Here is a 26,068-nt window from a genome sequence, read left to right as displayed (position 1 = left end):
TTTGGAGGAAAAAAGAATTTGAGTTGTTTTTCTTATTTCAGTCCAGAAGAAGCAAAAGCTGTTTCCTCACAAATGATTGGGAAAAAGTTGTTTACCAAGCAAACAGGAGAAAAGGGCAGAATTTGCAATCAAGTGTTGGTTTGTGAGCGAAGATATCCCAGGAGAGAATACTACTTTGCAATAACAATGGAAAGGTCATTTCAAGTGAGTAACTGTAGTCATGATATATTTAGGACGATTTTAATACATTCAGTTTCAGAAGTTGATTATTCTGTTTATATGTATCATAAGCACAATACTTATTTAAAGTGTCATTTTTTGAAAATAGCATGATTGATGCTATAAAGTTTAATATATATTATTGTGGCAAAAAAAAGTTATAGGCAAAACCCTGCTGTAATAAAATCCACAGGATTTTTAAATTGTTAATTTGCTAAGAACACCTTAAATCATCTCTAGATTTTATAGACTGAGAAAATAATTTCTAACAGAGTAAAATATCTAACCAAAGAGAAAATCCCAGTAAGAGAATGTGTATTCCTGGCTTCATCATTTTCTTTTTCATTCTGTTGGTACTTTTTATAGTTTGGGGTTTCTTTCACTAGATAATTTGGTACTTGATAGGTTGGAAGGTAACATTCAATAACAAACGATACGATTCTAAGGAGCATAACCCTAGTTATGCTTCCCTCTCTTAATGGAACCTAAAATGTTAATTGTGAACTTAAGTCATCAGATGAAGAGAAAGCTTTTCATAGACCTGGTGCTTAAAGAAGGCATTGGTAATCATTTTGTACTGTAAATATTTGGCTTTTTGCATGCATTGGTTAAGTTTTATGAGCTGAATCTGTGTAACTAGCTTGTCTTCTGGTATAAGCTAGATATGTATTTGGAAGCCCTGGTAAGGATTTGCTATAATCAAAATTTTAAGTCATGAAAATATTTTTCTTATATAAAACAGCTTTTTAAAAAATAGTTATTTTCTATATTGTGATTTTTGTTCCTATAGTTAATTAAATCTCCTATTAATGTTTGAATGATATTTTCAAGTGTTTTTGTCACTTTTAAAGGAGTATTTCTTAAGGTGACATTAGACAGTAGTAAAAACTACTCTGGATCTGGTATAATAAAAGGCTAATATGCAAATCGACCGAACGGCAGAACAACCAGTTGCTATGACACACACTGACCACCAGGGGGCAGATGCTCAACACAGAAGCTGCCCCCTGGTGGTCAGTGCGCTCCCACAGCAGGGAGCGCCACTCAGCCAGAATCCCTGAGCCGGGCTCACAGCTGGCGAGCGCAGTGGTGATGTTGGGAGCCTCTCCTGCCTCTGCGGCAGCGCTAAGCCATCAGTCAGACATCCCCCAAGGGCTCCCAGACTGCAAGAGGGTGCAGGCCTGGCTGAGGGACCCCTCCCCCCTCCCCCCCCCCCCCCCGTGAATGAATTTTATGCACCAGGCCTCTAGTATAAGATAAAAATCACTGATGTCTTTACCTCTATAGGTGTCTCTATATAGTAGAATTTAGTTTTGTAAGTTATTTTAGAAATCTCATGACAATATCCTTATATATTACACACATTTGCAAAAATTGTATTCACTACATTTTCATTTCCTTTTTATGTCAACATCTATCATTTTGCTACTTATTATGTTTTCACTTTTGGTTATAGCCAGAAACAAGGTATAAATACCTGAACAATTTGAGATATGAGTCCCATTATGTTGTACATTCAGAGTAGCTCATATTGATTGCAGTAACTGTAGCAAATTGAATCTGCATTATTAAAGATATTATAATACTCTTAATTGTATTTTATTAAAGACATATTAACATTAGGGAAAAGGATGACATTTGAATTCATTTTAAGAACTTGAATAATCAGAGAACTATTTTAGTCTCATTAAGGAAATATGTTTTTATTTCATTTGCAAAAGTATTGCATAGTTGTAATAATCCAGACTAAAAATTTCATCGTACTAGTGACACCATTTGGCCAAAGATATTATAATGTTAAAATAATGTGGAGTTGGTTGGTGTTACTTTTGGGGATATAGTGAATTGTTTTTTGAACCCCTGTGGACAGGTCCTTATTAAACAACAACAAAAATAGCTATTGATAAAAAGAGCATTTTTTATTGAATTAAATTCCTGTACATAGGAGTTAACTGATTATTAAAAGTTGCTTTTGTTGTTTATCTGATTTTAGGTGATGAATCATAGGTTTCTTCAGTGTGTATTCCATCAGGAAGCCGGGGGCAGATACTACCATAGAATTGGTGTTCTAAGAAAAATCAATTTAAGTACCTACTCTATCTTGGCACTTTTTAAAAGTCAGATTTCTTAACATTTGCTCAGTGCCTGTTGTATACATTTCTAATTTAAAAGGTCACATTTGCTACTTTATTTTTCTAGTAGAAAATTATAATCTGCTGCAAATTGGTGGTACTATATCAATTTTTTATTTTGCCTGGAATAAATATTAAATGTGTTATAAGAATTATATATTTTATTTTTCATGTTTTTACTTTTTATTTTTTTAAAATATATTTTATTGATTTTTTTACAGAGAGGAAGGGAGAGAGATAGAGAGTTAGAAACATCGATGAGAGAGAAACATCGATCAGCTGCCTCCTGCACATCTCCTACTGGGGATGTGCCCGCAACCCAGGTACATGCCCTTAACCGGAATCGAACCTGGGACCTTTCAGTCCACAAGCCGATGCTCTATCCACTGAGCCAAACTGGTTTCGGCGATGTTTTTACTTTTTAAAAAGAGATCTTTATTAAGTGGCTTCTTTGTCATGTTATTTTAAAGTAATTTATTTTAAGGCAAACCGTTCTGCAAGCTAAAAGAGAAGGAAAATGTAGGCTAAGAAGATGAAAATAGCATTATTAATTTATTTGAAATTATAACTGTTTGCTACAACTTACATTGTTCTGAAAGTTTATTACTAAAATTTAAAAATCAGATTGTTTAAACAAAAACAGCTATTCACTCAGCAGTCATGATGGAATTCAGAACTGTAGTCATTTTTTAACTGATCTCTATTTAACCCATGTAAGCTTTCTTCTGACCAGCTGGCTACAAATTTTGGGGTTTCTTTCTAATTTGTCAGGGAATTAGTACATTAAAGCTTATTTATTCATTTTTTATATATTATTATTTCATATGTTTTTTTTTAGCTTTTTCTTTAACTTATAGCCAACTCTTAGAGATCTAATCATTACTTTAGTGAGAATTTTATATTATCTTTTTTCCCCTAGAAGTGTTTCCTTCTGTATAGATATAAGTATATATTTTTATTGTTGATAATATTACAGATGTCTCCCATTTCCCCCCATTGATCCCCCTCCTTCCAGCCTCTACACACACTCCCAGGTTTTCACTACCCTGTTGCCCGTGTCCAAGGGCTATGCATATAAGTATATAAATTCTTTGGTTTATCTCTTCTCATTCCTCCATCCCCACATCAATGTATGTCAATTTGTCCCATGCTTCCATGCTTTGGGTCTTATATTGTTGGTCAGTTCATTTTGTTCATTAGATCTATAAATAAGTAAGATCATGTGATATTTGTCTTTCTCAGACTGGCTTATTTCACTTAACATAATATTTTCCAGGTCCATCCATGCTGTCCCAAAGGGTAAGAGATCCCTCTTTTTTTACAGCTGCATAATATTTCATTGTGTAAATGTCCCACAACATTTTTATCCACTCATCTACTGATGGGCACTTGGACTGTTTCCAAATCTTAGCTATTGTAAATTGTGCTATGAACATAGGAGTGCATACATTCTTTCTTATTGGTGTTTTGGAATTTTTAGGCTATATCCCCAGAAGTGGGATTGCTGGGACAAATGGCAGTTGCATATTTAATATTTTGAGGAAACTCCATACTGTTTTCCATAATGGCTGCACCAGTCTGCTTTCCAGCCAGCAGTGTACTAGGGTTCCCTTTTCTCCCTATCCTTGCCAACACTTGTCATTTTTTAATTTGTAATGCCCATCTTTGAATTGGATTGTTTGTCTTCTTTTTGTTGAGTTGTATGAATACTTTATATATTTTGGGTAGTAATTCCTTATCAGATGTATTATAGGCGAATATGTTCTCCCATTCAGTGGGTTCCCTTTTCATTTTGATAGTGCTTTCTTTTGCTGTTCAGAATCTTTTTATTTTGATGTGGTCCCATTTGTTTATTTTCTTAGTTTTCCTTTGCCCTAGGACAGTTGTTCTCAACCTTCCTAATGCCGCGACCCTTTTATACAGTTCCTCATGTTGTGGTGACCCCCAATTTCATTGTTACAAATTGAACATAATTAAAGCATAGTGATTAATCACAAAAACAATATGTAATATATATGTGTTTTCCGATGGTCTTAGGCGACCCCTGTGAAAGGGTCGTTTGACCCCCAAAGGGGTCGCGACCCACAGGTTGAGAACTGCTGCCCTAGGAGCTGTGTTGTCAAATATTCTGCTACTTGAGATGTCTGAGATTTTACCACCTATGTTTTCTTCTAAGATTTTTATGGTTTCATGACTTACATTTAAGTCTTTTATCCATTTTGAGTTTATTCTTGGGTGTGGTGTAAGTTGGTGGTCTAGTTTCATCATTTGCATGTGGCTGTCCAATTTTCCCAACACCATTTGTTGAAGAGACTATCTTTACTCCATTGTAGGTTCTTGCCTCCTTTGTCAAATATTAATTGAGCCCTGACCGGTTGGGCTCAGTGGATAGAGCATCAGCCTTCAGACTGAAAGGTCCCAGGTTCCATTCCTGCCAAGGGCATGTACCTTGCTTGCGGGCACATCCCCAATTGGGGGTGTGCAAGAGGCAGCTGATCGATGTTTCTCTCTCATCGATGTTTCTAACTCTCTATCCCTCTCTTCCTCTCTGTAAAAAATCAATAAATATATTTTTTAAAAAATTAATTGACCGTAATGGCGTGGGTCATTTTCTGGGGGGGGTCTCTGTTCTGATCCATTGCTCTATATACCTGTTCTTGTGCCAGTACCGGGCTGTTTTGGTTACAATGGCTTTGTAGTATAGTTTAATATCTGGTATTGTGATCATTCCAACTTTGTTCTTCTTTCTTAAGTTTGCTGCAGCTATTCAGGGTCCTTTATGGTTCCATATAAAGTTTTGGAGTATTTGTTCTAGTTCTGTGAAGTATGCCATTGTTATTTTAATAGATTGAGTTAAATCTGTAGATTACTTTGGATAGTATAGATATTTTGATGATGTTAATTCTTCCAATCCATGAACATGGTATACGTTTCCATTTGTTTGTATCTTCCTCTATTTCTTTATCCAATGTCCTATAGTTTCCCAAGTACAGGTCTTTTACCTCCTTGTTTAAGTTCATTCCTTGCTATCTTATTTTTGTTGTTGCAATGGTAAATGGGATTTTTTTTAAGTTTCTCTTTCTGAGGGTTCATTATTGGTGTATAAAAATGCAATTGTAGCCCTAACTGGTTTGGCTCAGTGGATAGAGCGTCGGCCTGCAGACTGAAAGGCTCCACGTTTGATTCCGGTCAAGGGCATGTACCTTGGTTGCGGCTACATCCCCAGTAGGAGGTGTGCAGGAGGCAGCTGATTGATGTTTCTCTCTCATCGATGTTTCTAACTCTCTATCCCTCTCCCTTCTTCTCTATAAAAAATCAATAAAATATATTAAAAAAATAAAAATGCCATTGTATCCTGCTACCTTGCTGAATTTATTAATTTATTTTAATTTAAATTCTTTATTGTTTAAAGTATTATTACATGAATCTCCTTTTTCTCCATTGACCTCTCCCTGGCCACTCCCACCTCCCAGCACATGCCCTCACCACCCTACTGTCTGTGTCCATTGGTTATGCTCATATGTATGCATACAAGTCTTTTGGTTGATCTCTTACCCCACCTACCCTCCCCTGCCCTATTAGTCACTTAATAGCAAACTTGGTTATCAGATTGACTGTTCAGGGTATCACAGTACTTGTGTTCAAGTAACCCTTATTTTATGTATTAACCCTCTAAACTGCAAGAGTACTGATGTATATTAGCAGTTTGGATATGCCAGGGAGAAGTTATGAAATGCTTCCTTTAAGTGAACAATATGTTTGTATAGAAAAAAAATATAGTATATGTAGGGTTTGATACTATCTGCATTTTCAGGTATCTATTTGGGGACTTGGGATGTATCCCTGCAAATAAGGAGGGACAACTATATTGCAAAAAATTAGAAAGCTATTTCTAATGTAGGGTGTGGACAAACAACCATTTAATAAGGAGATTAGTATGCATGTGAAGCATGAACTACGAGAAATGTCTGTTAGTTAAGCCACAAGGTTTATGGTATTTTGTTATAGCATCCTAAGCTGACTAAGACATACCTCCTTTGGGAAAATGTCTATTCAAGTTTTTTACCCATTTTTAAATTGGATTGTTTGTTGTTGAGTTGTAGTTCTTTATATATTCTGAATATTAATCTCTTTTTTAAAAAATATATTTTATTGATTTTTTACAGAGAGGAAGGGAAAGGGATAGAGAGTTAGAAACATCGATGAGAGAGAAACATCGATCAGCTGCCTCCTGCACACCCCCAATTGGGGATGTGCCCACAACCAAGGTACATGCCCTTGACCGGAATCGAACTTGGGACCCTTCAGTCCGCTGGCCGACGCTCTATCCACTGAGCCAAACCAGCCAGGGCTGAATATTAATCTCATTAGATATATGGTTTGCAGATATTCTACTCTGTAGGTTACCTTTTCACTCTGTTTATTTTTCTTCCCTTGCATAGAAGTTTTTGTTTGATATAGTCCTATCTACTTATTTTTGCTTTTGTCACCTGTGCTTTGCTATCTTATCCAAGAAATTACTGTAAAATCAATGTCATGAAGCTTTTCCCCTATGTTTTATTTTAGGAATTTTATAGTTTCAGGTCTTACATGTCTTTAATCCATTTTGACTTAATTTTTGAATATGGTATAAGGTAAAGGTCCTACTTCATTATTTTACACGCGAATATCCAGCTTTTCCAACACCATTTGTTGAAGAGACTATCTTTTACCCATTGTGCAGCCTTTGTCACCTTTGTTCAAGACCAGTTGACATGTCCAGTACATGAGGGTTTATTTCTGGGTTCTCTACTCTGTTTTATTGTTCTGTATATCTGTTTTTATGGCAGAACTGTACTCTTTTGATTGCTATAGTTTTGTAATATATTTTGAGATGAGGAAGGATGAGACCTCCAGCTTAGTTTTCTTTCTCAAGATTATTTTGGCTATTCAGTGTCCTCTGAGAGTGAGTTTTAGGATTTTTTTTCCTTTCTGTTTTTGCAAAAACAACAACAACAACAACAAGCCGAAGGAGGGGGAATGGAAAAAGATTTTATTGGGGAAAAATACCATTGGGGTTATAGTGGGGATTGCATTGAATCTGTAAATTGCTTTAGGTAGTATTGGACATTTTAACAAAATTAGACCTCTCAATCCATGAACACAGGATGTCTTTCTATTTGTATCTTCTTCAGTTTCATTCAGCAATGTTTCATAGTTTTCAGTGTATAAGTCTTTCATTTCCTTGGTTAAGTTTATTCCTAATATTCTGGTCTTGTTTATGCTATTGTAAATGGATCATTTTCTTAATTTCCTTTTTGGATTATTTATTGTTAGTGTATAGAAAGCAAAACATTTTTATGTTGATTTTGTATCCTGTAACTGCTGAACTCATTTATTAGTTCTTAAATGGATTTTTTTGGTTCTTTAGGGTTTTCTATATATACTAATAGATCATGTCATCTATAAATAGTAATTTTTCTTTTTCCTTTCCTGTTTGGTTGCCTTTTATTTTCTTTCTTGCTTGGTAGCCCTGGTTAAGACTTTTCGTACTGTGTTGAATAAAGTGGAAAGAGTGGACATCCTTGCCTTTTTCTTAACCTGGGAAGGCAAGCTTTCAGTTATTCACCTTTGAGTATGATGTTTATTGTGAGGTTTTGTATATGGCCTTTATTATATTGAGGTAATTTCTTTCTAGTTTAAGTGTTTTTATGAAAGGGTGTTGAATTTTTCTAATTATTTTCTGTATCAGTTAAGATTAACAGACTCAAGGTCATGTGGTTATTGACCTTGAATCTGTTAATGTGCTTTACATCAGTTTTTGTATGTTGAATCATCCTTGCATTCAAGGAATAAATCCCATTTGATCATAATGTATAATTCTTTTAATGTGTTGCTGAATTTGGTTGGCTAGTATTTTGTAGAGAGTTTTTGCATCAATATTTATCAGGATATTGGTTAGTACAACTTTGGTGAGCGTTGTCTTTCTGTCTGCAGTATTACAAGTTCTCTGGTGCTGTCACAAGCTCCTGAGATCTTTTTTGTACTCAGTGGCACCCCAACCATTCAGAGTATGCAGGTTTTTAATTAACTCTCTAAGTCAGGTGAGACTGAAACCAGTTTTTTGAACATCCCTCTGAAAAGCAGTAATTATGGATACACATTCTGCTTTCTCTTTCCCTCTCATGAGAGAAGCCCAGCATGGGGCTGTTTCTCCTATCTTGAGCTATTTTTACTTGCTGAGGTTAAGAGGGTTGTGGGACAACATGCTGACCTAGATGAAATGAAACAGCTTTCATACTTGTTTCATTGCAATTGAACTTGCTGATCTACAACTTCCCGACTCGTTTCTGGTAGTCTTACCCAGTATAAAGGCTACTAATATATTTAGATCATATATTGTTGTAAAGTTAGTGTTTCTGTAGGAGAGCAAGGTCTGGGGGTTCTTATTCTGCCATCTTGCTGATCCTGATGTGAGTTTTCTTGGGTGACTTTATTAAGTAGACGCAATTGATTAAATCATTGGCCGCTTTGTTAAACTTAATATACAGGTCCTTTCCTTCCCATAAGGGTGAGCTGATATGTAACTCAAAGCTCCAACACTAATTACATCGTTGGTCTTTCTGGCCTGACCAGCACCCAACTGAATCACCTTTGTATTAGGAACCCACCTGCGTCACCTCATTAGCATAAACTCTCAGATGGAGTGGAGGGTTTGCAGCCATGGGCAAACTACGGCCAGCGGGCCGGATCCGGCCCGTTAGGCTGTTCTATCTGGCCCGCGGAGCCAAAAGAGCGGAGGGTTCTCTTGCTCTCCCCTCCACTCCTTCACCAGCAGCAGTGTTAACATGTATTAGTTCACACAAACACTCCATTCATGCTTTTGTTCCGGCCCCCCGGTCCAGTTTAAGAACCCATTGTGGCCCTCGAGTCAAAAAGTTTGCCCACCCCTGGTAGAGGTTGCTTCTCAGACACTGGGGACAAAGGCCAGCCAGTTTTTATTTTACACATGTATATTGAAATCTAATAACATAGTATAAAATTTAAAAGGCACAAAAAATGTACAGAAAATAAAAATTTTTCACACACCCTGTTCCTCAGTTTTTCTCCTTGGAGGCTGGTACTTTTTTCTCTAAATCATTTTCCCCCCTACATAATCATTAAATCTCTTAAAATGTAATGGATATTTTTCTTCCCCTTTGGCTATTGACTTATTTTGCGGATTTGACAGACTGCTTTGTTTTCTAAATAGTAATGACTAAAATACTATTCCTCTCCTTTACATTATATCTTAAAATGAGTTTGTTACTGAAATACTAGGTGCTGGGATAGAAAAGTGAAATTAGTTTCTCTTTTTTTTCTTTTTCTTTTTATCAAAGCAATACTTTTTTCTGGATTAAGAATAATAATATGTTCATGCCTTGGCAATTAGAGCATCACCTCACCATCATTTCCCCCCTCCACACCGAAGGGCTACCAGTTTGATTCCTGGTCAAGGACATGTACCTACGTTGCATATTCAGTCCCCAGCCCCATTCAGGGCACATGTAGGAGGCAACCAACTGATGTGTCTCTCTCACATTGATGTCTGTGTGTCTGTCTCTCTCTCTCTCTCTTTTTCTCCCACCCAACTCCCTCCCTTCTACTCTTTCTAAAAAAATACCAATGGAAAAAATATCCTCCAGTGAGGATAAACAACAACAAAAAATAGTATGTTCATCAATGCAATTCCTGTCAAGATATCCATGGCATAGTTTATAGAACTAGAAAAAATAGTCCAAAAATTTATATGGAACCACAAAAGACCCCAAATAACCACAACAATCTTTTTTAAAAAACATATATTTTTATTGATTTCAGAGAGGAAGGAAGAGGGAGAGAGATAGAAACATCCATGATGAGAGAGAATCATTGATCAGCTGCCTCCTACAAGTCCCCCACTAGGGATTGAGCCCACAACACAGGCACATGTCCTTGACTGGAATCGAACCTGGGACCCTTCAGTTCACAGGCTGACGCTCTATCCATGAGCCAAACTGGCCAGGGCCACAATAATCTTGAAAAAGAAGAACAAAGTTGGAAAAATCATGCTGTCTGATATTAAACTATACTACAAGGCCATAGTAATCAAACATCATGGCATAACAACAGACATATAGGTCAATGGAACAAAGGAGGCAAAAAATACACTGAAATAATAGTCTATTCAATACATGGTACTGGAAAAATTGGACCTATATATTGGACATGCAAAAAAATGAAACTAGACCACCTTACACCATACATAAGAATAAAATTGATTAAAGACTAGCCTGGCTGGTATGACTCAGTAATTGAGCATCTATCCATGAACCAAGAAGTCATCAGTTCAATTCCTGGTCAGGACATATGCCCAGGTTGCGGGTTTGATCCCCAGTGGGGCATGTGCAGGAGGCGGCCAATTGATTTTTCTTTCTCATCATTGTTTCTATCTCCCTATCTTTCTCCCTTCCTCTCTCTCTAAAAAGTCAATAAAAACATATTTTTAAAAGGATGTTAGACATGAAACCAGAAAAAATCCTGGAAGAAAACATAGGCAGTAAAATCTCAGACATTTCTCATAGCAATATGTTTTTCTGTTATATCTCGTCAGGTAAGGGAAACAAAAACAAAAAAAATTAACAAATGGGACTACATCAAACAAAGATTTTATACAGCAAAGGAAACCATCAACAAAATGAAAAGACAACCCACTGAATGGTAGAACATATTTGCCAGTGATATATCTCATAAGGGATTAATATCTAAAATTTATAAAGGACTTATAAAACTCTACATCAAAAAAAACCCCCAAACAATCCAATTAAAAAATGGGCAGAGGTCCTGAATAAACACTTCTCCAAAGAGGACATACAGATGTCCAATAGACATATGAAAAGAAGCTCAGTGTCATTAATCATCAGAGAAATGAAAACCACAAAATATAACCTCACACTTGTCAGAATGGCTATCAATAAATCCACAAACAAGTGTGGTGAAGTTGTGGAGAAAAGGGAACCCTTGTGCATTGTTGGTGGGAATGTAGATTGGTGCAGCCACTGTAGAAAGCAGTATGGAGTTGCCTCAGAAAATTTTAAATGGAACTGCCTTATGACCCACAAGTTTCATTTCTGGGAAACATTTGCACCCCTATGTTCATTGGAGTGTTATTTACAACTAGAGGCCTGGTGCATGAAATTTGTGCACTTGGAGGAGGAGCATCCTCTCAGCCCGGCCTGCGCCCTCTCACAGTCCAGGAGCCCTCAGGGGATATTCCATGGGGAGCGGGCCTAAGCCGTCAGTTGGACATCATTAGTGCTGCCGTGGAGGTGGGACAGGCTCCTGCCTCCGCCGCTGTGCTTGCCAGCCATGAGCCCAGCTTCTGGCTGAGTGGCGCTCCCCCTGTGGAAGCGCACTGACCACCAGGGGGCAGCTCCTGCATTGAGCGTCTGCCCCCTGGTGGTCAGAGCGCGTCATAGCGACCGGTCGTTTAACTGTTCGGTCAATTTGCATATTAGCCTTTTATTACATACTAGAGGCCCAGTGCACAAAAATTTGTGCACTCGGGGGGAGAGGTGGGGTCCCTCAGCCCAGCCTGTGCCCTCTCACAGTCTGGGACCCCTCGGGGGATGACCACCTGCTGGCTTAGGCCTGCTCCCCGGGGGATTGGGCCTACGATGGCAATCAGACATCCCTCTGGCAGCCTGGCAGCCCTCAGGGTGTCCACTTGCCAGCGGGGAGCAGACTTAAGCTGCAGTCAGACATCCTTAGTGCTGCTGAGGAGGCAAGAGAGGCTCCCACCATCACCGCTATACTGGTAGCCATCAGCCTGGCTTGTGGCTGAGCAGAGCTCCCCCATGTGGGAGCGCACTGACCACCAGAGGGCAGCTCCTGCATTGAGTGTCTGCCCCCTAGTGGTCAGTGTGTGTCATAGTGACCAGTCATTCTCAGTCTTTCTGCTGTTAGGGTCAGTTTGCATATTACCCTTTTACTATATAGGATAGAGGCCTGATGCACGGGAGGGGGCTGGCTGGTTTGCTCTGAAGGGTGTCCCGGATCAGGGTGGGGGTCCCTCTTGGGTGCCTGGCCAGCCTGGGTGAGGGGCTAATGGCTGTTTGCAGCTGGTCACACCCCTTTCAAGGTGGGGATTCCCACTGGGGTGCCTGGCCAGCCTGGATGAGGGGCTGATGGCTGTTTCAGGCTGACCACACCCCCTTTAGGGTGGGGGTCCCCACTAGTGGCCTGGCCAGTCTGGGTGAGAGGCTGAGGACCGTTTTCAGGCTTGCGGGCGACTGAAGCTCCCAGCCTCTCCTTTTTTCTTTTTTTTTATTCTGGGATTTATTTACCTTCTATAATTGAAACATTGTTGCCGTCACTGGTGCTCCCAGCTCTGAGGCCGCAGCTGGCTGAAAGCAGGTATCTGGGGTTTGTTTAGCTTCTATAATTGAAACATTGTTGCCGTCACTGGTGCTCCCAGCTCTGAGGCCACAGCCGGCTGAAAGCAGGTATCTGGGGTTTGTTTAGCTTCTATAATTGAAACATTGTTGCTTTCAGGCTCAGAGCCAGGCCGAGGCAGGCGGGGAACCTTGGCTTCCTCCATCACTGGAGTAAGCAAGCCTCATGTTCACTTCAGCTGCGTGGCTGCCGGCCACCATCTTTGTTGCCAGTTAATTTGCATATTGCCCTGATTAGCCAATGGGGAGCGTAGCGGAGGTACTGTTAATTACCCTTTTTGTCTTTTATTAGATAGGACTAGAGGCCCGATGCACAAAATTTGTGCAAGGGTCTCGGTGCCTGCCGCGGTGGCTGGAGGCCTCTGCTGCCTGTGCCTAGGTCCCTGCCACTGTGGCTTCGTCCAGAAAGACGTCCGGTCTAATTAGCATATTATACTTTTATTGTTATAGACTAGAGGCCCGGTGCACAAAATTCGTGAAGGGGGGGGACTCCCCTCAGCCCAGCCTGTACCCCTCCAATCTGGGACCCCTCAGGGATGTCTGATTGCCATTTTAGGCCCATTTCCAGGGATCGGGCCTAAACCGGCAGTTGGACATTGCTCTCACAATCCAGGACCACTGGCTCCTAACCACTCACCTGCCTGCGTGCCTGATCGCCCTTAATGGCCTCTGCCTGCCTGCCTGATCACCCCTAACTTCCCCCCTGCTGGCTTCATCACCCCTAACCACCTCTGCCTACTACTGGCCTGATCGCCCCTAACTGCCCCCCCTGCCAGCCTGGTCGCCCCTCACTGCCCCTCCTGCTAGCCTGGTCACCCACGCAGCCTGCTGTTCGGTCGTTTGATCACCCCTCACTACCCCCCCTGCCGGCCTTGTTGTCCCACGCAGCCTGCTGTTCGGTCATTTGGTTACCCCTCACTGTCCCCCCAGCCGGCCTGGTCGCCCCACACAGCCTGGTGTTCGGTTGTTATGTGAGGGTGTCCCAACCAATTTGCATATTGCCCTTTTATTAGTATAGATAGCCAAGATTTGGAAGCAGCTCAAGTGTCCATCAGTAGTTGAGTGTATAAAAAAGCTGTGGTACGTTTACACAATGGAATACTACTCTACCATAAAAAAGAAGGAAATCTTATCTCTTGTGAGCATGATGGACCTGAGAGCATTATGCTAAATGAAATAAGCCAGTGAGAGAAAGAAAAGTACCATATTATTTCACTCATATGTGGAATCTAATAAACAAAATAGAAATAGACTTATAGAGAATAGACTGACATCTGTCAGAAAGGAGGGATGTTGTGGGGCTGGGTGAAAAGGGTAAAGTGACTAAGAAAAAAAAATTAAAATAAAACCCCGAACTCATAGACAACAGTATGGTGAATACCAGAGGGAAAGGGGGGCAGGTAAAAAAGGGAGGAATAAATGTCTATGGAAGGAGACTTAACTTGGGGTGGTGAACACACAATATAATGGACAGATCGTGCATTATAGAATTGTACACCTGAAACCTAGATAATTTTATTAACTAATGTCACCCCAATAAATTCAGTTAAAAAATAAAGTTCAGGTACTGAGAGCCATTACTCTCTGCATGGGTGGATGAGTGAAAGATCAAATATGAATAAAATAAATAAATAAAAAGGATAATAAGAAAATTTAGGCTAGGAAAAAAAAGAATTCCCACTGGATACTCATAAGTAAATGGAACTGAAGGGACCACATACTTCATTTCTTTTCTCTTTATGATTCAAATCATCTCCTCCTGTTTAGACTATAGCTGGTTGAAACTAATATGTGACCAAAATATGTTAGATGATTAACACTAATAGAGGCCATAGGGAAATATTAACTATCTCAGCCAGGTTTTCCCATGATGCACAACCTGACCAATTATATAGCTTTGTTTCTGTCCAAAAGCACATCCCCTCTCTGTTCATTCCTATTCTGGTCAGAAACACAGAACAAACATTGGTCACTACAAAAAAAAAAAGAAAGAAAGGAATAATATGTTCATTGTAAACAAAATTTGAGTGGAGGGGGCATAGCTGGTGTGGCTCAGTTGATTAAGCTCCAGGAGTTCGAAGTTCAATTCTCAGGTCAGAGCACATGCCCAGGTTGCAGGTTGCAGGCTTAATCCCCGGTAGGTAGCATGCAGAAGGCAACAATCATGTTTTTCTCCCCCTCTCCCTTCCTATCTCTGAAATCAATAAAAAACATTTTTTAAAAATTGTTGGGGGTTTGAATAGTGACATATGAAGTAACAAAAGTATTATCATTTATTGTTTTATTTGCCATGTTTTTTCTATTTATATGAATAGTGAGTGTGTGCACATTTAAACACACTTAATGTTAAAAAATATACCTGAGAATAACCTTTAGTAACATCCTTTAACCATTTCCTTGTTTTTGCATAATAATATTATTTCTAGTTTTGTGCATAAATTAGCAAATCTATTAGATAATTTTTCCTTAAGTTTTTTTTCTTGATTGATTTTAAAAGACAACATTTGATTAATTAATATTTATATCTTCTTATATTGTTAATGGTAGTAGTCTGAGATATTCTTTAAGGTAGGTAGCTTTCTGTTTTACTGACTTATAAGCCTGGAGCTTATAAAATCTGGAACTTTAGTTTATTAGATTTGTTCATTATGATTTTTCAAAAATGCATAGGTTCTGTTTCACATATACATGTTTATATTAACTTGTTCTAAATTTTGTATATATTTTTAACCTTTTTCCCTCACAAAGAACTATTTTCTTTCTCTTCCTTTTCACTTCTTTTCTATAATTTCAGTTGAACATTTATTATAAGGGGCATTGTGCAGGAGATACTAAGATAAATTCTCACGAAATTTAAAAATAGGAATAGGGAGTGATAGATGCATAAGTCTCATAGTGTGCACATAGAGGTTTTAAAATTTTATTGACCGGTCCAAATAAAATCTAGATGTTTTAGCTGTTTCCTCTCCTCCTAGGGTCCTGTATTAATAGGAAGTTCTCAAGGTGGTGTCAACATTGAAGATGTTGCTGCAGAGACTCCTGAAGCCATAGTAAAAGAACCTATTGATATTGTAGAAGGCATCAAAAAGGAACAAGCTGTCCGGGTATGTTGCATTCCAAAAATTTCTAGCTTTTGATTAGGTAATTATAATACTTGAAGAAAGAGAACCTATTTTGTACAAGTGAAATTATTGACAAAAAATTTTTTTAATGGTTTAAGTGTCAAGGCATGTTAATATCTTGTTTGAAATGGAAACTTAAAGAGGTATCTACAGTATTTTTCTTTATATCCTCCATAAATATCTCAGTATGTATCTTTAAAAGATAATTGCCATAACTAGTGGAACTAACAGTAATTCCTTAATATCATTACTTATCCTGTTATTCAAATTCCCTAATTATCTCTCTTTTTTTTTCCACTTTGAGTGGGGATCCATATAAGGTCCTTCATTGGTATTGGTTAATGTTTCATAGGTTCTTATCTAATTTATAGGTTTCTTTTCCCTCACTCTCTCCATCTTTTTTCTTTCTTTTATTGAATAAACTAGTCTGGATATTACATCCCTATGGTGGCCTTTAACTGTTCCTCTCTCCCTTTTTCCCCCCTGAAAATTGGAATGGTAGGGGTACTATCTTATATAAACCAAATAAATCAGTGGTTTTACTTTTATGGATGCTTTTAAGAATCTGATGAAAGTTATAGACTTTCTCTGTGTACACACATTCGTGATAATTCTGTTTACAATTTCACTAGTTTTCTGTACTGTTCTTGTGTGCTTCTTCCACCTGCCTTATGATGATTTTGGTAAAAACTTTTTAACCATTTATTAATAGCTGCTACTTCAGTGATTAATGTTTGACTTCAGATGATTCGTGCTTATTTAAATAATAAATTAACAAGGTTTTTTATTTACAGTAATTTAATGTTGATTGGATATATGTGGCATTCATGTAATAAAGAGACAAATTGCTTTCAGCTTGCACAGAAGATGGGATTTCCACCTAATGTTGTGGATTCTGCAGCAGAAAACATGGTCAAGCTTTACAACCTTTTTCTGAAATATGATGCAACCATGGTAGAAATAAATCCTATGGTAGAGGATTCAGATGGAGCTGGTAAAGTATCTTCTTTTATCAAACATTGATTACATATTTATCCACCTAGTGTGTGCTTTACTAAGGAAGTTGAAGTCATAAGGAAGTGAACTCATTCCTGTATAGAAGCTTATTTTATAATATTTATTTATTTATCCTCACCTGAGGTTATTTTTTCCATTGATTTCTAGAGAGTGGAAGGGAGAGAGGGAGAACGAGAAACATTGATGTGAAAGAGACACATCAATTGGTTGCCTCCCACATGAGCCCTTACCAGGGCTGGTGAATCTGCAACTGGAGTACACACCCTTGACTGGGAATCGAACCCATGACCCTTTGGTCTCTGGGCCGATGCCCTAAGCAATGAAACAAACAGGCCAGGGCAGTTTTATAATAAATAGAATCAATGTAAACAAATATTATAGAGGCCCATTAAATCAAACACCTTAAATATCTATTTAGGTACACACAGAGGGCTTAAAACTGCATTGTCCAATATGGTGGCCACCAGTATATTTGGGGATAAAATTAATTAAAATGATATAAAAATTAAAATAATTTCTCAGTCACACTATTCACATTTCAAGTGCTCAGTGTAGGCACATTGGTTACCATAATAGCACACATACAGAACATTTCTATCATTTCACAAAGTTCTTTGGGGAGTGCTGTTTGGAGTATACAGTGTCGTAGTAAATAAGTAGTTGTAGCTCTGGGGAATTAACCATCTTAATCTTCACAAATTTTAGACTTTAGAGACATCATAGATATTTATTTTTAGCTACTAGAGAAGCAAGATTAGCTTGTCACTTTGACGCTTTTCTTATACATGTGTTTAAAAGGTAAATCAGATTCTGAATTACCATGCCTTCCATGTATAGTTGTTTTTATCTCTATTTTATATTGAGTGCTTCTGTTGCTATGATTTATTTGATTTTGTTTTAGGTCTCTTTGGACATTTCCAGTCTTAAGCATTTGTAGGTTATATTTCACCTTTATACTTCTAATTAGCTATATTCTTTATGACAGAAATCAAGTTTTTTGGTTAGTCATTTATATGGCTATATAAAGAAGAATGAGTAAATTCTCTTATGATAGTAGAGGTGGTAGGTAAAACTAACAGTAATCTAATTTTTAAGGTGAAGGCTGAAGCACATTTTTATTTTATTTGTATTTTTTAATTAAAGCTTTATTCAGATTATTACATTTGTTCCTCTTCCCACCCCCCCCCTCCACAACTCCCCTCCACCCAGTTCCCACACCACCCTCCTCCCTCACTCCCCACCCACTGTCCTCATCCATAGGTGCACGGTTTATGTTCAGTCTCTTCCCGCATCCCCCTCACCCCTTTCCCCCCCAAGAATAGCCAGTCCACTCCCTTTCTATGCCGCTGATTCTATTATAATCACCAGTTCATTCTGTTCATCAGATTATTTATTCACATGCTTTTTAGATTTACTTGTTGATAGATGTGTATTTGTTGTTCATAATCTGTATCTTTATCTTTTTCTTCTTCTTCCTCTTCTTAAAGGATACCTTTCAGCATTTCATATAATACTGGTTTGGTGGTGATGAACTCCTTTAGCTTTTCCTTATCTGTGAAGCTCTTTATCTGACCTTCAATTCTGAATGATAGCTTTGCTGGATAAAGTAATCTTGGTTGTAGGTTCTTGGCATTCATCACTTTGAATATTTCTTGCCACTCCCTTCTGGCCTGCAGAGTTTATGTTGAGAAATCAGCTGACAGTCGTATGAGTACTCCCTTGTAGGTAACTGGGTTTCTTTCTCTTGCTGCTTTTAAGATTCCCTCTTTGTCTTTTGCTCTTGGCATTTTAATTATGATGTGTCTTGGTGTGGTCCTCTTTGGATTCCTTTTGTTTGGGGTTCTCTGCACTTCCTGGACTTGTAAGTCTATTTCTTCACCAAGTAGGGGAAGATTTCTGTCATTATTTCTTCAAATAGGTTTTCAATATCTTGCTCTCTCTCTTCTTCTGGCACCCCTATAATTCGGATGTTTGTACGCTTGAAGCTGTCCCAGAGGCTCCTTACACTATCTTCATATTTTTGGATTCGTTTTTCATTTTGCTTTTCTGGTTAGATGTTTTTTGCTTCTTTGTATTTCAAATCTTTGACTTGATTCTTGCAATCCTCTATTCTGCTGTTGGGAGTCTGTATAATATTCTTTATTTCAGTCAGTGTATGCTTAATTTCCAGTTGGTCCTTTATCACAACCTCGAGGGCCTCATTAGATTTCTTGTAAATCTCATTAAGTTTATCGGCATTTCCTAGAAAATTCTTGAAAAACCTTAAAAGTGTGGTTTTGAACTCTATATCCAGTAGTTTGCTTTCCTCCATTTCTGTCATTTGTGTCCTGTTTCTTTGTCTCCGCATTTTTTATGCTTCCCTGTGTTGATAAAGTGGTTTTCTGTGCTGAGTGTCCTCTAGGGCCCAGTGGTTCAGCCTCCCCAATTACCTGAGGAGGACACTCTTGGTGCACCCCCTTGTGGTAATTGTGCACAGTTTTGTTGTAGTTAAGCCTTGATTGTTGTAGTTATCACTGGGAGGAATTGGCCTCCAGGCCAATTGGCTGTGAGAATCAGCTGTGTCTGCAGTGGGAGAACTTCTGTGCTGGAGACAACCCTCTGGGGCAAGACTTGCTTCAATGGGGCTTTGGTGCTCACTGAGTCTGCCCCCTGAGTGTGTCTTTTATGGTTCCACGGAGCTGCAAACTGGATGGTCCCACTCTGACCTCTGGGTTTCCTGGCTCCTGGATCTCTAGGGAGGTGCTAATCTAGCCTTTGCCTGAGGCAATCCAGCAAAAGCCTCTCTGCAGGGCTTGGGTGGGTCGGGTCCCATGGGATCAATAGGGCAGGGCTAGCAGTTATGGCATTTCCACTTCTCAGTATCCTGGAAATCCCTGTCAGCCCCTCCATGAGAAAGCTGCCCCTTGAGTTCCGACCAATGCCAGACTGTCCCGCTTCTCCCATATGAATCTGGGTCCCTAGAGACTCACCCGGATCTGGAGCTCAGAGCCTGAGACTCCCTCCCGATTGAAAACAACAACCGCGCCCTCAGCCGCCATCCCTCTCCACACGCACCTCCGCACCTTTGTATTTTACTTCCGCACTGTGCCTCCTCTGAGTTTCGGTATGCTTTTCTCTTTCCTTCTAGTTGTAGAATTTCCACTCAGCCAGCCTTCCTGTGGTTCTGGATGATGTCCATTACGTCTTTTAGTTGTATTTTTGAAGTGGTTGTTCGAGGCAGCAAACTCCGGTGTTTACCTATACCGCCATCTTGTTTTCTCTCCTGAAGCACATTTTTAAAATGGCATGTTCAGTGAAGGAGAATTACCTGTATAAGACAGATATTTCTTGAATTATTTTCTTCATTATATTAATTAATGATGTTGAAAGCAAGACTCTTTAATTCTTTCTAGTTGTGAAATTCTACAGCCATATTCTGTTGCTAAGGGAATGTCTTTGTTCTTTTAATTTAGTAACTTTTTTTCTTTGTATTCAATTTTTCTTTTCTTCGTATACATTTTTATGTTTCTAAGCAGTTGTTTTCCTCTAAAGGCCCTGAATATGTATTATAGAAAATTTTCAAAGTGCTAGGAAATATAGGTTAGAAAAAAGAACTCATTACCCAGCACTCTTTTAATATTTTACATAGATTATTATAATCTTTTTTGTAACTGGAATCATAGTCTATTCAAGTTATATCTTTCCCTTTTTAAACTTAAAAGTATATAATAGCCATTTTCTTCATGTAAAATATTTTTCAAAGATAGAGTTTTTAAGGGCCTGTATTATATCCTATCTAATAAAGGAGCAATATGCAAATTAACCGTCACTCCATCACAAAAGATGGCCGTGCCCAGTCCTCTCAGTTCCGACAGAGTCCCTCAGTCCCTGGTGGGGAGAGGGAAACACGGCCGCTGAGATCGGGCAGTGTGAGCGGTCAGGCAGAATGCTTGCTTTGAGGCCCTGCCCAAGCCATGGCAGAGGCTTGAGCAGAGCTGAGGGGTCCTGCCCAAGCCTTGGTGGAGACTTCAGCAGGCCCGGAGCAGAGTCAGGGGGGCCCCAGGCCAAGTCGTGGCGGAAGCTTGAGCAGGCCTGGAGACGGGGGTGTGCCAGCCGTGGCTTGCCAGCAGTCCCACCTCTGTGTGTGAGCTGTAGAGGAAACACCTTTTCGGACTGCTCATTGGCTAAGCTCCCTGTACGCCACTGGCAGTGTTCTTGGTAACTTGGGTAATAAGAATCCAAGAAGGTGATTTCCTCATGAAGGTCTGCTGCTGGAGGGCTAAGAAATGTCATATCCTGCTCTAGCCGGTTTGGCTCAATGGTTCATGCCTCAGCCTACGGACTGCAGGGTCGGGGTTTGATTCTGATCAAGGGCATGTACCTAGGTTGCAGGCTCCTCCCTGGCTGGGGCCCTGGTCAGGGCTCATGCAGGATGCAACCAATTGAAGTGTCCCTCTCACATTGATGTTTCTGCCTTTCCCTCTCTCTAAAAATCAATAGAAAAATATCCTCAGGTGAGGATAAAAAAGAAAGAAAGAAATGTCATATCCTATGAAAGACACATCTTGAAAATGCCTAAAGAAAGTTGTCATTTTTTGTGGTGAAGGAACTGGAGTCTGTGTTGATGAAAACACTTTAGCGGCTATGGCAGCCATCAGTGGCAGCAGCAGCGGGGTGGTAGGGGTGGCGCCTTCCCCTGATCAGCCTGGTCGCCTTCTGCAGAGGGAGACCAGACTGCGGCTTAGACCAACCCCCTGAGCGAGTCTAAGCCGTCAGTAGGACATTCCCTGAGGGCTCCTGGACTGTGAGAGGGTGCACAAATTTCATGCACCAGGCCTCTATCTATAAATCTTTAATAGAAATTATCTTTCATGTAGATTCTTAGAATTTGATATTTTGGGTTGAAGAGTAATAATATTTTTAACATGTTTTGATTATTGGATCAGAATAACAACATTTTGAGATGTATTTTGCCAGATTGTTGTTCTGACATACCATGTTTATTTCATTGCCTACCTGTGCCAGAAGTGAGTGTTGCATTAGGTTTAATCTCTGTCAAACTGATGATCAGGAAATGGTATTTTATAATACTTTCAGTTTTTTTATTGCTAATGATGTTAAGAATTTTTCATTTTTTTTAAATTAAATATTTATTGTTCAGATTATTACAGTTGTTCCTCTTTTTTCTCCCCATAGCTTCCCTCCACCCGGTTCCCACCCCACCCTCTGCCTTTACCTCCCCCCCACCCCCCACTGTCCTCATCCATAGGTATATGATTTTTGTCCAGTCTCTACCCGCACCCCCCGACAACCCTTTCCCCACCGAGAATAGTCAGTCCACTCCCTTTCTATGCCCCTGATTCTATTATATTCGTTAGTTTATTCTGTTCATCAGATTATTTATTCACTTGATTTTTAGATTCACTTGTTGATAGATGTGTATTTGTTGTTCATAATTTGTATCTTTACCTTTTCTTCTTCTTCCTCTTCTTTTATTTTTTTTTTTAAAAAAAAAATATTTTATTGATTTTCCACAGAGAGGAAGGGAGAGAGATAGAGAGCCAGAAACATTGATGAGAGAGAAACATCGATCAGCTGCCTCCTGCACATCTCCCACTGGGGATGTGCCCGCAACCCAGGCACATGCCCCCGACCGGAATCGAACCTGGGACCCTTCAGTCCACAGGCCGATGCTCTATCCACCGAGCCAAACCGGTTTCGGCTTCTTCCTCTTCTTAAAGGATACCTTTCAGCTTTTCATATAATACTGGCTTAGTGGTGATGAACTCCTTTAGCTTTTTCTTATCTGTGGAGCTCTTTATCTGACCTTAAATTCTGAATGATACCTTTGCTGGGTAAAGTAATCTTGGTTGTAGGTTCTTGGCATTCATCACTTTGAATATTTCTTGCCACTCCCTTCTGGCCTGCAGAGTTTATGTTGAGAAATCAGCTGACAGTCGTATGGTTACTTCCTTGTAGGCAACTGACTTTTTTTCTCTTGCTGCTTTTAAGATTCCCTCTTTGTCTTTTGCTCTTGGCATTTTAATTATGATGTGTCTTGGTGTGGTCCTCTTTGGATTCCTTTTGTTTGGAGTTCTCTGCACTTCTTTGACTTGTAAGTCTATTTCTTTCACCAGGTAGGGGAAGTTTTCTGTCATTTTTATTCAAATAGGTTTTCAATAACTTGTTCTCTCTCTTCTTCTGGCACCCCTATAATTCGGATATTGGTACGCTTGAAGTTGTCCCAGAGGCTCCTTACACTATCTTCATATTTTTGGATTCTTTTTCCTTTTTGCTTTTCCGGTTGGGTGTTTTTTGCTTCTTTGTATTTCAAATCTTTGACTTGATTCTTGCAATCCTCTATTCTGCTGTTGGGAGTCTGTATAATATTCTTTATTTCAGTCAGTGTATGCTTAATTTCTAGTTGGTCCTTTTTCATATCCTCGAGGGTCTCACTAGATTTCTTGAGGGTCTCACTACGTTTATTGGCGGTTTCTAGAAAATTCTTGAAAAACCTTCAAAGTGTGGTTTTGAACTCTATATCCAGTAGTTTGCTTTCCTCCATTTCTGTCATTTGTGTCCTGTTTCTTTGTCTCCGCATTTTTTATGCTTCCCTGTGTTGATAGAGTGGCTTTCTGTGCTAGGTGTCCCATAGGGCCCAGTGGCTCAGCCTCCCCAATTACCTGAGGTGGACACTCTTGGTGCACTCCTTTGTGGGCTTTGTGCACAGTCTTGTTGTAGTTAAGCCTTGATTGTAGCTGGTATCACTGGGAGGAATTGATCTCCAGGCCAATTGGGTGTAAGAAACAGCTGTGTCTGCAGTGGGAGAACTTCTGTTCTGGAGACACCCTTCTGGGGCAAGACTTGCTTCAGTGGGGCTTTGGTGCTCACTGAGTCTGCCCCCTGAGTGTGTCCCTTATGTATCTGAGGAGTTGTAATTGGATGGTCCCACTCTGACCACTGGGTACACTGGCTCTTGGGTCTCTAAGGAGGTGCTAATTTAGCCTCTGTCTGAGGTTACCTAGCAGGAGCTATGGAGAGATCTGCAAATTCCTCTTCTTTGTTTGGGGTTTGGAGGTACCCAGATGAGGCCCAGCTGTGAAGCAATGCAAGCTGCTGTGGGGCCTTGGGCCTTCTTTTGGAAGTTCTGGGTCTCTCTGACCCAGCTGCAGTTTGTTAGGTAATTTTAGATCTCAAAGGGCCAGCCCATTCATATGCAAAAGCCTCTGCGCACAGCTTGGGTGAGGCAGGGTTTCAGGGAATCAACAGGGCAGAGCAAACAGCTATGGCTGCTCCTCAGCCCTATCCTAAGAGGCCCCAAGTCTCAGTGTCCTGGTAATTGCAGCAAGCACCTCTGAGAGAAAGCCACCCTCGAGTTCCGACTGATGCCAGACAGTCCAGTTTCTCCCCGTATGAGTCTGGGTCCCCAGAGACTCGCCCGAAACTGGAGTTCAGAGCAGTTGGGAGCTTGAGACTCCCTACCGATTGAGAAAGACAACCGCCAATCAACCGTGTCCTCAGTTGCCAGCCCTTTCTGCGTGCGCCTCCATACCTCTGCACTTTACTTCCGCACCTCCTCTGAGTCTCAGTGTGCTTTTCTTTTTCCTTCTAGTTGTAGAATTTCCACTCAGCCAGCCTTCCTGTGGTTCTGGATGATGTCCATTTTGTCTTTTAGTTGTATTTTTGAAGTGGTTGTGCGAGGCAGCAATTTCCGGTGTTTACCTATGCCGCCATCTTGGCTTCTCTCAAGAATTTCTCATTTTTGTTGGGCATGTTTTCCTCAGTAGACAGAATTTTCTCTTGATATCCTTTGCTACCTGTTTCCCATAGCTACTATAACAAATTGCTACAAACTAGGTGGCATAAAATAGCAGTCTCTCACAGTTTTGGAGACCAGAAGTCCAAAATCAATATCACATCAATTCAAGGTGTCAGCAGTTGGCTGCTCCTTCCAGAGCCTCCAGGGAAGAGTCCAGTCCTTGCCTTTTCTTGATGGCATTTCTTGATTGTGGCCACCTCATTCCCGTCTCTTCCTCTGTGGTCACATTGGCTCTCCTCTCTGTGTGTATCTAATTTCCCTCTGCCTCTCTCATAAAAACACTTGTGATGTCATTTATGGCCCACCCAGGTAACTCAGGATAATCTCCTCCTTTCACGATCCTTATTTTAATACATCTGTAAACATTTTACCATATTAAGGCAGTGATTTTCAAACTTTTTCATATCATGGCACATATAAACTAATTACTAAAATTCTGCAGTACACCAAAAAATATATATATATATTTTGCTGATCTGACAAAAAAATAAAAAAGGGTATAATTTTGATTCATTCACTCTAGACAGCTGTTGTTGTGTTTGCTTTTGTCATTTTTTTACTTGACAATGTAAGGGAAAAGAGGCCGGCCAGTCCCCCTGACTAAATAGTCAGGTATACATGTTTTAAAAATTCTTGCTGCACACTAGTGTGCTCTTGGAGCACATTGGTTGAAAATTGCTGATATAGCCCTAGCTCGTTTGGCTGAGTAGATAGAGCGTCAAACCTGCAGACTGAAGGGTCCCAGGTTAGATCCGGTCAAGGGCACATGCCCGGCTTGTGGGCTCGATCCCCAGTAGGAGACATGCAGGAGGCAGCTGATCAGTGGTTCTCTCTCCTCATTGATGTTTCTGTCTCTCTCCCCCTCTCCCTTCCTCTCTGAAATCAATAAAAATATTAAAAAAAAAGAAAAAAGAAAAAAATCGCTGATATAGGATAACATTCACAGATTCTATGTATTAGGATGTGTTATCTTTGGGTGCCCAATGTTCAGCTTACTAAAGTACCCAAAGGAAACATGGATAGATTTTCTTATTAATTTGATGAGGTTTTTGTTTATTTTTAAAAAATTTATTTAAATGGGTCAAAACTTAGAACAATAGGCCAATATATTTCCCCCAGTTTCACTTATTTATCTTGAAATTTTGTTTTCTCTCCATCCTTATCTAGTCCTGTTCCTCTCTCCTCATTTTTTAGTTTCTTGTGTGTTTTCCCCACTGTTTTGTGGTTTTGTTTTGTTATTTGCAAACAAAAACAAATATGAAAGTAGGTCTTAACTCCCCCTTTACAGAAAAGATTGCGTACTCTATATACATTTCATATTTTTCTTAT

The 26,068-nt window shown here is 39.7% G+C and overlaps 1 protein-coding gene across 2 annotated transcripts in view; it reads left to right on the top strand.

Annotated features, from left to right (window-relative positions):
* The window catches only part of SUCLA2 (succinate-CoA ligase ADP-forming subunit beta), a 75,535-nt gene that overhangs the window by 14,744 nt on the left and 34,723 nt on the right, over positions 1-26,068 (top strand). For both annotated transcript variants that reach the window (XM_059684497.1, XM_059684496.1), the window contains exons 4-6: positions 42-204; positions 15,778-15,906; positions 16,780-16,918. In XM_059684497.1, the coding sequence (XP_059540480.1) occupies positions 42-204; positions 15,778-15,906; positions 16,780-16,918 (431 nt within the window). The remainder of the gene's footprint in view (positions 1-41; positions 205-15,777; positions 15,907-16,779; positions 16,919-26,068) is intronic.

Source organism: Myotis daubentonii, chromosome 2 (assembly GCF_963259705.1).
Source record: "Myotis daubentonii chromosome 2, mMyoDau2.1, whole genome shotgun sequence".
Classification (NCBI taxonomy): domain Eukaryota; kingdom Metazoa; phylum Chordata; class Mammalia; order Chiroptera; family Vespertilionidae; genus Myotis; species Myotis daubentonii.
The sequence above is the reverse complement of the archived record's forward strand: the minus strand, read 5'-3'. Positions and strand labels throughout refer to the sequence as shown.